At 50.7% G+C, this 16,045-nt stretch overlaps 1 protein-coding gene across 3 annotated transcripts; it reads left to right on the forward strand.

The window, feature by feature from the left end:
• Window positions 1–269: 269 nt before the first annotated feature.
• Window positions 270–15,486, forward strand: LHX8 (LIM homeobox 8). Of its 3 annotated transcripts, none has more exons than XM_064147517.1 (9): window positions 270–393; window positions 4,512–4,677; window positions 4,894–5,052; window positions 7,771–7,892; window positions 9,356–9,576; window positions 10,023–10,126; window positions 12,485–12,580; window positions 13,584–13,767; window positions 14,861–15,486. In XM_064147517.1, the coding sequence occupies exons 2-9, from the start codon at window positions 4,597–4,599 to the stop codon at window positions 14,935–14,937; spliced, it is 1,044 nt and encodes a 347-aa protein (XP_064003587.1). In that variant the 5' UTR covers window positions 270–393; window positions 4,512–4,596; the 3' UTR covers window positions 14,938–15,486. The 3 variants fall into 3 exon arrangements, with proteins under 3 accessions (XP_064003587.1, XP_064003585.1, XP_064003586.1); XM_064147515.1 differs by lacking the exon at window positions 270–393 and adding an exon at window positions 3,791–4,009; XM_064147516.1 differs by lacking the exon at window positions 270–393 and adding an exon at window positions 3,791–3,878.
• Window positions 15,487–16,045: the final 559 nt, after the last annotated feature.

Below are 16,045 nucleotides of genomic sequence, written 5' to 3' on the forward strand. Positions count from 1 at the left end.
CTCTGCACCTCCTCCCGCAATGCAAGGGCCGCAGCTCTGAAAAGACTCAGGGCTGCATCGCACTGACGCCCTTTGTGCCCTCTGCTTCCCCGCCCCAGCCCCCGGGTTTATTCATGTGGAAAAAGGGGGGGGAAAAAAAGTAAATAATGCAAATTGCATCAAGTTCTGTATGTTGGTGGGAGAACCACTGGCTCAGGAATCCAATTAGGAAATAGAAACCTTTTCCTTTGACTGCTTCGGTCATTCACAGTTAGACAGCGCGGAGCTCCGCACGGGGACAGACGTGAACAAAAGCCAGATGTGTGCAGCTGTGGAAGCGCCCGAACCCACGGCCTGGAGGCGGCCAGTCCGGCACATGGAACGCGCATTGCGCTGATCTGAGACAAGCCACTGGTAAGAGACTGGGTTCACTCACTGCTCGTTAAACCAGCCCAGAGCCGAGAATTCGGGGCTAGTCTGCAGCCTGCAGCTTTTACCAGTGTCTAGAGCCAGCGAGGACGCAGACTCCCACAGAACAATCCCGGGAGTGCGGGCTCGATGTCCTCGCTGGATCCCACAGCCCAGAGAGGCCTCGAACCCGGGAAGCTATGGATGGAAAGCCTAAGGATACTGGCAGGTGTGCAAACACCCAAGCGCGGTGAGGAGACTAAGAGAGGAGCTGCCATGGAAAGAGTCCAGCACGGGCTGCCGGGCTCCGGTCGGGCTGTCGCTCCTGCCAGACGGCTGCTGGCGGGTGCGTTGACGGCACGGCCCGCGAAGACACGAGCAGAACGGGGCAGGGAGCCGGAGCCGCCTGCCCGCTGCCCCTCCCCGCCGCGCCCCGGCCCGCCCGGGGAACGTGGAGACACCGGAGGCCGAGAGAGGGCGGGGAGGTGAGCCTGCGGCAGAGGGGCTCGCAGAGCGGCCGATCCCCATGGGGCCGGCGGCAAGACCTGCGGCGGGGCCACCCTCGGTAGCTGCCGACTGCAGCCATGCGAGGCACCGAAATGCTTGTCGCGGCGTGTCCCACCTGCACCTCCGTGTACATGGCGTTAGTAGAGGGGCGGCCAGCGCGACAGGGTCGCCGGTCGCCGTCGGGCACACCGGGCCGGGCACGGCGCTGGGGAAGTCGCCGGTGCTGGGCGCAGGATGCGTGGCCCGGGTAGCGACCACTGCCGCCCCCAATGGGACCAGTGGGGGGTGGGCGGCTCGGTTTACCGTGTCCCTAGTCTCTGTGCCTGTTTTCTGTAAGCTGACCACAAGACTATTTTCAGCTCCTCGGTACTTGTGTTTTAGTGGGAGAACCAGTTTCGTTAGAGTAGCCTCCACAGAGAAGCCCTCAGCACACGTATTAGCACTGTGGTGCAAGTCTTCCATTAAGAAGTCCGTATGCCAACACTTTCTTGTTAAAATAACCCAAATTCTTCTCGCTCAGCTTTCTTTTTTTTGTGCTGACCTTACTGTTTAAATATTTAAGAGGCCTCTTCTCTGAGCAGCTGATGAGCACTGCCATCCACAGATATCCTTTCCTTACTGCTGAGAGGAAGCAAAAGGAACCGGCCGCAGGCGTCCCGTCGGAGGGTCCCGCAAAACTCCCCGCTCCATTCTCAGCCACGACAGGACCATTCCGAGGATCCCAGCAGACCCCTTTCCCATGTCTCCCTGTCACCGACCCCCTTCTCCTCGCTCTGCGGAGACTGCAGGGCGAGGAGCGGCGAGGCCAAAGCACCACCGGAGACGAGCATCCCTCCGATGAGCACGGCGACAGCAGCAGGGACGCTACGGACGCCCAGGAATCCCTCCGAACCCTGCATGTTCCGCGTATTTTTATCTCCTCACAAGCGGCGCTAGGACACTCTGCGATATCGCAAGCGTGTAAGGGAAACCGTGACATTTAGATCGGACTTTTGGAAGAGAGGCAGTGAGAGCGCCCAGGCGAAGCACGGCTGGAGCCGGGATAACCAAACCCAGGCACCTTCCCTGTCCCTCTCCGCCCATTAAAGCGTTTTTGACCTCTGCTCACAAATAACGCCTCTCTCCAAAAAACTTCGGCAAGACCGACATCACCCCACCCCCTCGGCAAAGCACCCCAGGCCAGGGCAGTCACCGGGGCTCCGCTACCGGACTGCCTCGGGGCGCCTTCTCCTCCCGAGCTCCGCGCCCCTGGGGCCGCCCACAGGCCCCGTCAAGCCCCGTGTCTCCGCAGCAGTTCCCGCTCCCCGCTGCGGGGAGGGGCGCGGCGAGACACCCCGGTGCGGCCACCCGAGCCGAGGTCAGGCGCGGAGGGGACCGCTAGCAAGGGGCGGTCGCGGGGCGGGGGGAAACAAGCGGTCGAGGTGGTGGGGGTCGCCTTTTCCCGGCCTCCGGTGCACCCGCGGCAGCCCGCTTATCGTCCGGCAGAGCGGGGCTCCGAAAATAGTGAGATACACGCACGGATCTCCCGCACGTTGGGTTTGACCCTCCGACGCTCGTTTTGTGAATTTCTGCTACCCGCCGACAGCTACTGCAGGCACAGCGCAGGGTGGCCACTGGCTCCGCTGCGGTGTTTCCAGAGGGCAGAGCCATGTGCCCGTGGAAGGGAGCTGTGTGAACGTGATCTGACCCGCAGCCCGCCGCCAGCCGCGCAACGATCCGCCGGACTCGTTGACAGCCGAGTAAAGGGACCTACGAGCAAAAAAAATCGACGCTACTCCCATCCGGGCAACGGTCCGGCCGCAGCCGGGCTTACCGAGGGTTCTGCGTCGAACGGGCTTGCCGTGGTCCCTCGTGGCACGGCTCTCCGGAGAGCCCCCGCCAGGTGCTCGTTTTCTGCATGCCGTCCAGGACAGGCGAATACTCCCGTAGTGCATCCCTGACGAGCACGGCCCGTGCGGGCAGGAGTGGGGGTCCCGGTGGGCTCTGTACTGGACGCGCCTCCGCGCCTAGCTCCCCGCGGGACGCGGACGCGCGCTCCCCCCGCCGGAGCCGGCGGGGCCGCGTCGGCAGCGCCCGAGAGCCCGTCCGGTTCCACTCTACTACGGCTGGGATCAGGGACCCGATAGGAACCCCAGTGGCCACCCCAGGGAGCAGCACCGTCACCTCCCGGGGCGGGTGGCCGCGACAGGCCCGTAATCAGCGGGACATCGCTCCGCGGCGTTGTCTCGGCTGCGCTTCAGCGAGGCCATCGAGGGAGTTGCGGTAGACCGCACCGCGGGGACACACGAAAACCCGCTCTGCGCCGGGGGAAGAGAGGGAAGGGCTGGGGTGTCCCGGGGCAGGGGTGTCCCTCGTCCGCCCGCCGTGCCGTGACGGGGAGGGCTGTCGGTCGCGTTGCCTTGAGCCTCGTCGCGGGCAGAAAATAAACCAAACCACTAACTGCCTCACTGTGGCGGCGGCTGTCAAGGACGTGAGGACTAAATTTAAGCCACGCTATGTCCAGGGTTAGATGTGTTTTAGCGCTGAACAAACGAGTAAGTGACTGAGGACATCAAGGCATTACCGGGGCTCGGCACCATCACTGGATTTTGTTACAGTCCTGCAGAATCAGGTCCTGGGATGGGAAACAATGATCCTAATCTTTAGGGGGTGAAGAATATGTAACTTCTTTCGTACAGCTTCCCAAAAGCGTAATTTTATCTTGCCCAGACTCACATACCGGAGTTTCTAAGCCCAGGGGCGATTCTCTTGCTTTGCTTTTCTCAGACTGCATCGCGGCTCGCAGTTATCAGGCGGAGCTGAAACCAAGGGTGGGGGCAAGATGGGGACACAACGACAGGTTTAATTGCAAACACCTGCCCGTTAAATATGTGCAGAGGCGCAGGCGCCCCGTTATTCACCTCACCTGCGTTGGACAGGCTGTGGTTCTACTTTCCTGTCCTGAGCATCAGCAATATTTGGGTGGAGGGAACTGTGCAGGCAAGGTCAGTAACCGTGGAAGAAGTGTGCCAGCAGCCTACGGACCCCTGCGCCGAAAGAACCGTTCTGGCTTCTCGGGGGCTGCGACCGGCAACTCCTCGCACCCGTTGTCCACGGCGTCACCGAGATACTACGGGTGATGAGCAGCGTCCGCGGTCTTTCAGACTTAGTTTCAGAGCCGCAGTAACAGCACGACCCTTGGGCAGCTCAGATACTCCTTTTAAGCTTAACGCGAAAGGTTTTGCTGTGGGCTGGTGGCGGCGAGGCAGGGCTGCGAATAGGGGAAACTTGCTCGGCCTTTGGAGTTTCGGCAGCGGGGAAAAGCCTTTCCTGGCCGCACGTTCCCTCGTTTTCCTTCCGTTTGCCTCCTCTGCTAACGCTGAGATGTAACTCGAATCTTTGTTTAGACGGGAGCGCGGAGGCAAGCTGTGGCGATCTGTTAAGGCAAACGGAGACGGGGGTGGGGGGGAACCTCTGGGTTTTTCGTTGTTTTTGTTGTTGTTGCTGCTGGGTTCCCCCCCGCCCTGAGCACGGCGCGGAGATAACGACCCCGCCATGCTCAGAAGGCGGGTTCAGAGCAGGAGGTGAGGCCAGCGAGGCAGGTCCACCCCCTCCAAAACAAAACTTTTTTCCTGCAGGCGCAGAGAGCAGAGACCCGGCGCGGGGTGCCCGCAGCCGCCGCCCCGAGCCGCCCGCCGGGCGGGCATGCGGTAGGACCGGGCCATGTATTGGAAGAGCGAGCCGATGTTCGTCTGCAGGCTGGAGGACAAGGACCTGCCCGCGCTCGGCGGCCCCGCGGAGAAGGTGCGCCCTAGAGGGCTGGGTGGGGGGGCGCGGTGCCGGTGTCGGCCGCTTCAGTGGCCTTGTGAGTCCGCCGCTTCCCGCTCTAGTCCAGCGGCCCTGGGGGGAAATCACGGCCACCGTCGCCGCTGCCGTCCTCGGTGGGGTCCCGCAGGTGCCGGTGGAACGGTGGAGGCCGGCTCCGGGCGCTGACCTTGCTCTGCCATCCTCTCCCCTCAGGCCAGCCCCGCCGTGGCCGACGAGGACTCCTGCCCTTCTTCCGCCGCCCTCTCGCCCTCCTCCTCGCCGCGGTCCATGGCCTCGGGCTCCGGCTGCGCCCCCGGCAAGTGCGTGTGCAGCAGCTGCGGCCTGGAGATTGTCGACAAGTACCTACTGAAGGTAAGAGCTGCCGCCGGGGTGGCCGAAGAGCTGGGTTGCGCTCCCGCACCTTCACCGCTGGTGCCGGCGCCGTGGCTCCCCCCTGGCGCGGACCCTCACTGGCAGCAGAGCGGGAGCATACGGCGGGATGAAAGAGGTTGTCTTTGAGAATTGGGCCTTTGGGGGAAACCGAAACGCTTCTTCGGTGCTGGGTGTGCTGCGCTGGGATTTATTTTTCCGCTGTCCTGCTGGAGAAGAGAGCGGGGAAGAAAACGACTGGACCGGAGCCCGCGCAACGGCTGTGCCGTGCCTTGCATCCCCTGCGTGACCCGTTTGTTCTTGGCTGTTCCCGTAGCATTGATGTCGGGAATCTCGAAGGAGAAAGTGCCTTCTGAGAAACATGAAAATAAGCAATTGCTTTAAAAGGTGGGCTAGCAGCGTCTGTGGAGGGAGCGAGCTATGGCTGTGGAGAGTTTGTTGGCCTTAGCCTGCAGGAAAAAGTGAGGACATCTAAAAACAAACAACCCCGTGTGACTTTAAACATAAAGCATTAGTGTGATTGGAAGGGGGGAGGGGGGGGCTCGGTATTTTCGTCCCGTATTTCAGCCGTTAAAGTTACCCCGGATCAGGCTTTTCTCCTCTTACTCAAAAAATATGACTAGTCAACGGTGTTTGAAGGAGCTCAATTCCATTAGGTGAGGCCTTAAATGAAGCCCTTCTATGTCCTGCAAAATGCAAGTCCTTAACGCTGCCGAGGACAGCTCAGTGCTGTAGTTAAAGCGTTTGCATAGTGCTCGTTTGGGGTGAGGCGCTCCAAGCAAGGCACGAGCGTGGGCTGGCATTACTTAGAGTAGGTGCAGGTGTGGGAGTGCTACAGACCTTTTGTTCTGGTGAGTCCCAAGTCACCTTCCTACCAGGCTGGGCTTGCACACAAACATCAGTCAGGCTGAGAGCAGAGCTGGCTCGAGCTTCCTGTTAGCTCTCGTGGCATTTTAGTAGCTGATTATGGCTGTCTCCTGTCTGAACAACTGGGATAATGTGACTTGGAGCAAAGACCTCAAAATTATTTAGTCTTAGCCTTGAATTTGCTTCTACTAATTTATGCGTGAGCAAAGGCAATTTGTGCTGGTGAACTGGAACTTTGCTGGTCAGCAGTGGTTGCCTTCCAACTTCAGCCCTGTAAATAAGTAAGAGTGTAGGCAGGTGATATCAAATGGGGTGATTGTCATTGGTGCCCTGTTTTGTGGAAGAGCATTAACCTCCTAAGAGCAGCAGAGCTCCGTGTGGCTGGGACATTAGCTTACATTGTGCAGCACTGCCTGGGTGCTGTCTTCTCTGGCCTGCACTGGGGCTCCTAGATTGGCCCTGGCATGGGCTGGGACTGTGGAGCAGGCTTGGGCTGGCCCAAGGGCCCCTGGCCTGCATCTGCCAGCAGCACAGTTTGGAGGAGTGCTTGGAAGGATCAGTTTGGTGACAGCTGCTATCAACAGTTTCACATTATATTGTGGTGTAAACGTGTCAGAGTAGGGAAGGATGGCTGCCAACAAGGGTGAGCACTGGCAGGGTGCTAGGCAGCAGCATTATAACCTGAAGAGTGACTGAAGCGGGCAGTTCCAGGAGGAGTGTTGCTTTCATCATAATACTGCCAGACAAGCCATGGAGCAAGCCACATCTCAAATGTGCTGCTTTGCCATAGGCAGTGCATGAGCTCTTTGGAGTGAGATGAGAAATTGGCTCAGAAATGTTAAAAAACTAACCAAACAAAAAAACCCTAAACCCAACAACAAAGGCAAACAACCAACCATCAAAAACCAACCAAACACCACCTCCAACAATAAAAAAACCCCAAACAAAACCCCAAAAGGGAAATCTATTCATTGTTCAGCTTATAGGATTCCTCTTACGCATCATGAGATTGTCCCAAAGGTTGTCACTTAATTTTTATGGTTGCTGAGAATCCTGGGTTTTCAAATTAAGTTGTTCTTAGCTGGCGCATGATGCACAATGTCTGCACAATGAAAAGCTATCTTGGTGGGAAAGAAAGATGCAATAAAATAATTGTACTTGTTTTATTCACCCCCAAATGGTATGTGAGTTTTCAGCTGCTGATTCCTGCTGCTTTCTCTGACTGCAGTTTTGTTATGGCTGCGCTAGCTTCAGGAACTGTTGAATTTGCTGTTAAAAGAACTGCTGGTGATTTGAAACTGCCCCAGTCCCTTCCCCTGGCTTTGCTTGTGTAGAAACCTGGCCAATGGAGGTGCTCCTATCTGACAGATATTTTAAAAATATTTAATATTTTTTTCTTTTCAATACTTGGGTTTTGGAATTTCAAACTGCTTTGCAAAGTTTGTGAGGCAGGGCTTTGCACAGACTAGGAAATAAAAGTCAAGTGAGCTGCCTTCCAAGGTCATGCGAGGCCAAAACTTGCTCTGTTACTCTGAGGCTGTGAGAACAGAACTGGGCACAGAATATCTACGCGGAACTTGAATCTCTTGCTTCCTCTTCTGGTGCTTTTAATTACAAAACCATGAAAGCTTATTCTGAAGACTTCCATCAAATTAATTAACCCTTGCTATGCATGCAGTTCTGCAGGAAAAATGTTTTGCCTTGAAGGTAAATTTTCTGTGAATTGTGGTATGTGTGATGTTCAGCCTTGTCTGTGTGGATGGAAGAAATAAGTATGGGGTAGAGTGTTGTTGGCACAGGTGTTGAGGGGTGTTCGTCCCCTGTGCTCTGCAGGTGAATGACCTCTGCTGGCACGTGCGCTGCCTGTCCTGCAGTGTTTGCAGAACCTCTCTGGGAAGGCACACCAGCTGCTACATCAAAGACAAAGACATCTTCTGCAAACTGGATTATTTCAGGTATGCCACACAAGAATATAATTTCACTAGATAACATGTTACACTTGTTTCTTACTTTTCACTTAATCCACAACTGAAGTGCATGTTTAGACTCTTGGGGGTCTTATTTGCTCATTTTATTGTCAGTAGTTACTCTGACATCTCTTGCAGAAGGACTTGGGAAAGGCCAGGTCTGTTCAATGTCACCACCTGAGTGTCCTGCCTGTCCTGCTGCTGTCACACAAGGCTGCTGTATTTATGCAGATGTTTACTTCTGTACACATGGGGAAAGAAGCCCAGTAAATTGGAGACCCTGCCAGAGTTAGGCTGTAAAGCTGTTATTGTATGTGTGAAAAAAAATAATCCTTGGATACCACTGAGTGGCAACATAAGGTGGAGTTGAGTTGATGCTCTGTTCGAACCAGCATGCCACTGGCCTGAGATGGAAGGTATCAAATGGAGCTACAAAACCAAACCCGGGACAAGCCTGTTATCTTTAAAAGACGTTTTCAGCTGTTGTACCTTTCTTTGATTGGTGTGTAGGAGAGCATTCCAAGGTAGTCTTGTAAGGAAGAATGTTATTTCTTCATTTGAAACTGCAAGTACTCAAGATTTTGTAATCCTCAGTCCAGAAGGCAGACTTTTTTTTGTTGTTGCTAATTTTGATGCAGTTGCTCTGACTTCCCCAGACCAAGCTGTTGCTGGGATTTTCACCCATGTAGCAGATGCGTTATGTTCAGCTGGCTTGTTTTGATGCTGAGGGGAAGGGAGGAGGCAGGCTGAGTACTGTGGACTTTTAGAAAAACAAAATTTTGTGGGACTTTAAAGAAAAGATCTTAAGAGCCTGCAAAGATTTTCAGGACAAATTCTTATCTAACTAATCGGCAGATCTTGCTGGCTAGTTTACTCTTCAAAGAGAAATACTCTGCTGTAGTAATTTAATTACTTGCAGATACTTGAATTTCTTTTAAACTCGTAATGCAGTGGTAATTAAGGAAATGACTATGAAGATACAGGTTTTCCCCTTCTGCTGAAGGAGACTGAATGATTAGTGAAGGATGATGTAGCTAAAATATGATAATTCATACTGCTACTAGATTAATGTGAAATATGTTTAACTGGGAGAACTCTGAATGGCAACTCAGATGTTTGCATCTTCCACTCACAGCTTTTTAAAGAGTAAGAATCCTTATAAAAATAGAGTTGTGAATTCATGTAGTGATCAAAATGCTTCAGTTTTGCTGTTTGCCTTATGGAAAATACTAACTTCTGTAGTTCAGCAGCTGTCTTGCCTTAAGCTCTCAGATACAAAATTGCTGGTTTATTCTCTTCAATAAAAACCCAGTTACACCATCCCCTTATCCCTTGTGCTCTTGCTGTGGGTCTCCACTGCTCTGTCACATCCCAGCGGCCTCACCTTCCTGGAGTCTGCACTTGCCTAGGAGCTGGCTGCTGTCCTCACCCTGCTCTTGCTCCCGTTGCAGGCGGTACGGCACCCGCTGTGCCCGCTGTGGGAGGCACATCCACTCCACCGACTGGGTCCGGAGGGCAAAAGGAAACGTCTACCACTTGGCATGTTTTGCCTGCTTCTCCTGCAAAAGGCAGCTTTCTACTGGAGAGGAGTTTGCCTTGGTTGAAGAGAAAGTTCTCTGCAGAGTACACTATGACTGCATGCTGGACAATCTGAAGAGAGAGGTTGAAAATGGTAATGTGCTGTTTTTAAGAGCTCCTTTTCTGTATTGCTTTTAATTAAATTGTTGGGGTTTACTTCATCTTCCTTATTAAGAGTTAATTACTCAGCTTTACTAAGGCTAGAAGCACTGGTTCTTGAATTAAAATGTGCAAATTATTTGATGTTTTAATTTTTCTTTTAGTTTGTATAACTTGTTTTCTGTCCTAAGGAAAAGAATGCAGAGCATACCTAGTTGATAGAATGCTGTGTTGGATGTATTTCTGCCTCACTTGAACGGGAGTAATTTGGAGTGTCAAGAGTAATGGTGCCAGACTGAATTAACTTTGACACAACGTGGCATATTTTTACAGTTGACATGCAGCTGCCTGGGTACTGTTGGTTGTTGCAGTACAGCCTGGCTTGCCAGTAACATCCTTTTGAATGTCTAGCAGACAGTTGTTCTCTTTTTAACACTCCAGGTAATGGGATTAGTGTGGAAGGAGCATTGCTAACAGAACAAGATGTTAATCATCCAAAACCAGCAAAAAGAGCTCGGACCAGCTTCACAGCAGACCAACTCCAGGTAGAGGCAGTGCTAAAAGCTTGCATAGTTCAGGTTTGTGAAGGATGGGGTGCTGAACTGGGAGGAAATTGGATGCATATGGGGGGGAAAGAGTGAGCTTGCGTGCTCTGAAGTATTTCATAAACTATCAAGACACAGCATGTTTCGTGAATTGTTTGTTAGCTTCAGCAGTTCAACATGAAATAGGTACTCTTGAAGCTTTTTACTTCCCCTGGGGGCAGCCAGTAGTTCTGCAGAGTGGAAACAAAAAGGTGGTTCTGTTTCAATTGCTTGATGAAATTTATTTCATCAGGCATTTCCCTCGCTGCACATGGCAGAGGCAGAATATTTCTAGGATCGTGTAATGGGAAAGGTTGCACTGGAGATGGGTACCGTGTGCATGGTAGTGTCCATAACTTCAGGACATTAGCAGGATGGAAATCAGAATTCCATTGCAATCCCTGCATTTGCTCTGCTTTCAAGGCTTCTTGTCATCTTGTTGCCTTGGCAAGAGTTAGCTCTGGACTGCCTCAGATGTGAGTTATTCCACCTTATGCATCACCACTTTGCTTAAATTAGCTGTCTGGGGAAAAACACCATGCCTAGGGCCAGCTCCCCAGGAAAGGGTAGTGGTGATACTGGATATAGAGGTTTCAACCTGTAGTAGGAAGGAAGGTGAAGCCTCCTATCTAATCTTAGCTACACATCCCTGCTTTCAGTTTATAAAATGTCTTTGAATTTCTGGTCACACATGGCCACTGCACCATTAGTGTTCTCCTAATTCAGCTTTGACTTCTGCTTTGTTGGCCTGTGCTTACTTGTGATGAAGGCAGTCGAGAAACTCAAGTTGAGGTGGTGTAACATGTGAGGCATTAAAGCAGTGCTGCCTAACGTGGTGTGTGGATGTTAAAGCTTGGTTCGCTATCTCTGCCATGACTAGAGACTATGTTATTAATGCAAAACAAACACATTGGCAACATCTGACACTGGAACAGGGCAGGGACTCTGTGTACCAAGGCTTCTTACTGTTTGCTGTCATTGAAACTTCCATGTTCCCTTTCTGTTTTAAACAGGTTGCTCAGGGAGGTTGTGGATGCTCCTTCCCTGGAGGTGTTCAAGGCCAGGTTGGATGAGGCCTTGAGTGACCTTGTTCTAGTGGGAGGTGTCCCTGCCTGTGGCAGGGGGTTGGAACTAGATGATCTTTGAGGTCCCTTCCAACCTAAACCATTCTGTGATTCCATTATATAAATAGACTGTAGCCTGCTTCAATAGGTGTTTGAGATCTTAGAACATCTTGTTATTTAACAACACTTGCTCTCTGCTCAACACATCTGTCTCTGTCCCTGTTCTTGATGTTGGGAGACTTTCCTTCCAGCAAGAGAAGCATAAGAAGGGAAAGGGTGACTTAGTGGCTGCAGGTAATAGCACACCTCAAGAAGTGCTTGTGCAAAAGGATGTCCATGCTTTTGGATGTCTTTGTATGGAACAGCAGGAAAGTAGTTCCAGTGTTTCTGAACATGGAGAGATGTAATCTGAATCTTTGAAGATCAAAACAGGCAAAGTTTGCAGACCATCAAAGGTCCAAATCCCGAAATGAGAAACTGCAGTTTACTAAGTGTGCTGAAGGTACCCTGCAGAAATCCATGAGATGTTACTTCCTTAAACACGGTAAACTCTTAAAGGCTCTAGAGCTGTTCAGGACACAGGCCAAGGTGACACACACTTCCTTGAAAAAGCATAATTCATATCCTAATGAAAAGTATTTGCTCCAGTTTTCTGTAGAAGGGCAAGCATTCCCAGTTACTTCGTGCATGTCAGCCAGGGTGCAGCCATTGTGTTTTTCAGGTTGTTTAAAGGTAGGTGAAGCAGATATGGTGCCCAGATGCCCACATCCACACAGCTGAAGAGGGTTCAGTTGCCCTATTTATATGGAGCAACATATACAAGGTGTATATAGCAGTCGACAAGTTCAGAGGTGGCTCAGAGTTCATTCCTACCTTGTGCTATGGTCTGCTGTTACAGGCATATTCTTTATCATGCATCTTTGAATTGCTCTGCAGTGGATTTTCTCCCACAGTCCTTATAAGACAACTGTAACAGAACACCTCATTTTTTATTACAGCCAAGCAGAAGTAATTTCTTTCATTTCTGGGGAGCCATCTCAGCTGAGTTAAGCATAATAAAAGAGGGCTCTAGTTTGGCCTGGGGGGGTTTCATTTTCTTCATCCATTGGGGACTGCCTGGGGACCAGCTTATTCCAGTCATTTCCTAGAAACAAGCAAGCAGGAGGAGCAGTCCAAGAGGGGTCTGTAATGCTCTCCTGTGTTACTCTCAGGACTGCACACCCAACATCTGCAATCATTTCTCTTGCCTTTGCAGGTTATGCAAGCACAGTTTGCTCAGGACAACAATCCAGATGCACAAACTCTTCAGAAGCTGGCAGAAAGGACGGGCCTGAGCAGGCGTGTTATACAGGTTACCTGTGCTCAGTCACTTGGCTGGGAGTCTGGTAGTCATCCCCTGGAAATGCCTAATGACAGATTCTCCATCTCGTTACTCTGATATGGAAAAAGATCTAATCTGACGGTTTTAACACAACCTGAGACAACATCCTTAGTTGGGAATAACTCTAGAACAAACATGTTTATTTGGACAACTCGCTGTATTCCTCTTGCACTTTGTATGGAGGATGAATAATGTTCCAGTAACAGCTTTAATCCTAAAGAGTAACAGGCACTGAGCTCTTTTGCAGTCAGAAAATTGTATTTGGTCGTCTGTTATTGAGACCTTCACCCTTTGAAAAGGGCTTGTGATGGGATACATTTGAAACACTGTGATCTGTTCTAGAGAGTAGAGTTAATATAGCCCTCTGCCATCCAAAACTGAAACACAAACTTAGAATCTTTGCTCAAAGATACCTCTCAGTAAACATATGCATGAGGTATCTATATATGCTTTTACATTATAAAACTTCATAAAGTTTGCCATTGCCCTGGCTCATTGTAGCCTGGAAGATTGGTGGAATGTTTCTATAGAAGCAAGGTATCTGGCTTCTGTGATCAGGACTTTAAAAAAAAAAAAAAAAACAAACCCAAAAAAGGCCCCTGGCAGACTTCAGTGAGCATCCTGTGAGAAGCCTGAGTCACCGTCAGCATTGTTCAGGCACAGAGCTGGCTGTGAGCTGTGCCAGGGCTGCAGGCGCTGAGGCTCAGCCTGGCCCTGGAGCTGGGCAGTCCCTTGCCACGCCTGGCCTTCATGGGTTGCTGGACACTGCAGGAGCTGTTCTGGCCTAAGCACGTTTGCGTGAGGCACCATGCAGGCTTAGAGTGGGCATGCCCTCGTTTGGACTGTTAGGGTCACGTTAATGGCTCAATTAACCGACTGCATGCAGCTGAGGGAAATCTGAGGGGGTTAATTATGCTAATGTTGAAGCAGAATGCAGCCTGTCAACACCATGTAAACCTTTCCCTCTTTCCAGGTGTGGTTTCAAAACTGCAGAGCACGCCATAAGAAACATGTTAGTCCTAATCACTCCTCTACTGCTCCTGTCACAGCCGTTCAACCCTCCAGGCTGTCCCCACCCATGCTAGAAGAAATGGCGTACTCTGCATATGTACCCCAGGATGGGACTATGCTGACTGCTCTGCACAGCTACATGGACGGTAGGTAGAGCTGCTTTGCACAGCCAAGTAACATCGTCACTGACCTCAGCAGAAATAGTTGAGCAAGTGCTTGTTACAGCAACTTAAAAGCCTTCTTAATTTCTAGTGACCTTTAGAGAATATCTCAGTTCACAGGCTCACAGGATGTCAGGGGTTGGAAGGGACCTAAAGAGATTCATAGAGTCCAACCCCCCTGCCAAAGCAGGATCATACAATCTAGCTCAGGTCACAGAGGAATGCATCCAGACAGGCCTTGAAAGGCTCCACAGAAGGAGACTCCACAACCTCTCTGGGCAGCCTGTTCTAGTGCTCTATGACCCTTACAGTGAAGAAGTTCCCCCTTGTGTTGAGGTGGAACCTCCTGTGCTGCAGCTTCCACCCATTGCTCCTTGTCCTACCCCAGGGAGCAAGTGAGCAGAGCCTGTCCCACTCTCTCCCGTGCCCCAGCCCTCAGATATCTATAAACATTTATTAAATCCCCTCTTTCCCAGTTGTGCACTTGCTTTCCACACCTTAGGAAGTGACACCTTATGAAGTGTGCCTCTTCAAGCCCTAGCTCTTCGCTGAAGATGTGGGTTCAAGAGCACTTTTTGTGCTTTCTCCAGACTAGTATTGATAGTAATGAGAAATCATTTTCTAATAGTATGCAATTTTAATGAAAGCTCTTTACCACCTCCACCCTGGCTCTTACCTCAGCAACTGTAGGTGTGCCCAGTTCAGCAGCTTCACAAAGAACTGCAACTTCCTTCCCTGAGGGGAAGAGTCTGGTGGTCAGAAGTATGGTTCAGTAGTCACTGTTTGTCTCTGTGACCCAGCAAGCAGCAGCTCCGGCCCCTGTTTATGACCGGGAGGGACTGTGAAGATTTTGTCAGAAGTAGGCACTGGGACACGTGTGTGGCCTGAACAACTTTTTTTCCCCAGCAGTGGTTTGAGGTGGGCTGTGGGTGGGAGTGAGGCTGCTGGGTTGAGGAGGGCAGAGAGTGCTACAGCAGCTGGCACAACAGGCAGTTGTTACTACCCAGGGGGGATTTTATAGCTTACAATCTTTTCTGTCTCTGATGAAGCTGACCAACAAATATTTCTATTTTTGTAGCTCATTCACCTACAGCTCTCGGACTCCAGCCTTTGCTACCCCATTCAATGACACAGCTGCCACTAAGTCACACCTGATTCCTTTCTGTCAGGGATATAAGCTATTAAGGATGTAACCTTAAGTCATTTATTGTGTATTAAAACTCTCCATTGGAAAGATAGTAATGTTAACTTTTTATTTAACATCCAAAGCATTTTCAAGCTCATTTTTGCTGCCCAGGTATGTAAGTATATTTAGCCTGCAAGACACTTTTATGGATTCTGCATAAATAACAATTCTGTTGTTTACAAGCCTTACTAAACACCTTTTTTTTTTGTATTGTCTGGAAGTAGTCCACTCTAGTTATGTGTGTTAATTTATTTGTCATCAAAAGAGCACTTTGCCTAAAAGAAAGGACTGACAATTGTGCAAAATGTTTACAATTCTTTGTGAAATTGTAGTTAAACATTAGTTTGTATCTGTAAGTTATTGCTGGAAGTATTCCCTGTATTTGAGTTGTATACAGCCTCTATGTTAAAGCTTATTTCTGTGAGTTTACCAAAAAAAAAAAAAAAAGAACAATTTTGGTTGCAGAGATTTTCAAAACAAACTGAATAAAGTTTGTGCTGTAGCATGCCAAGCAAAAATGCTGCTGTTCCAGTTGTGGTCATTTTGTCAAGTGCTTAAGTTCAGTCTTCAGGGTTAAGAGGAGGTTCCTGGAATACCTGGGTGCCCTGCACCAGACTTCCAGGAGTGTTCTTACCTGAAATGCCCCAAATAAGCGCTTCTTCAAAGTACCTGGGGGTGCTGGTTGACAGGTGACTGAATATGAACCAGCAGTGTGCCCAGATGGCCAAGAATGCCAATGGCATCCTGGCCTGTATCAGGACTAGTGTGGCCAGCAGGACCAGGGAAGTTCATCTGCCCCTGTAGTCAGTACTGTTTAGGTCACACCTTGAGTTCTGTGTCCAGTTCTGGGCCCCCCAGTTGAAGAAGGACAGGGAGCTGTTTGACAGAGTCCAGTACAGAACCACAAAATTATAAGGAAGTTGAAGGTCTTCCTTATGAGGAGAGCGAGAGGGAGCTGGAGCTTTTTAGCTTGGAGAGGAGGAAACTAAGGGGTGACCTCATTCATGTTTATAAATATGCAAGGGGTGAGTGCCAGGAGGCTGGAGCCAGGCTCTGCTGGGTGATGCCCAGTGACAG

Source organism: Pogoniulus pusillus, chromosome 8, assembly GCF_015220805.1.
Source record: "Pogoniulus pusillus isolate bPogPus1 chromosome 8, bPogPus1.pri, whole genome shotgun sequence".
NCBI classification, from domain to species: domain Eukaryota; kingdom Metazoa; phylum Chordata; class Aves; order Piciformes; family Lybiidae; genus Pogoniulus; species Pogoniulus pusillus.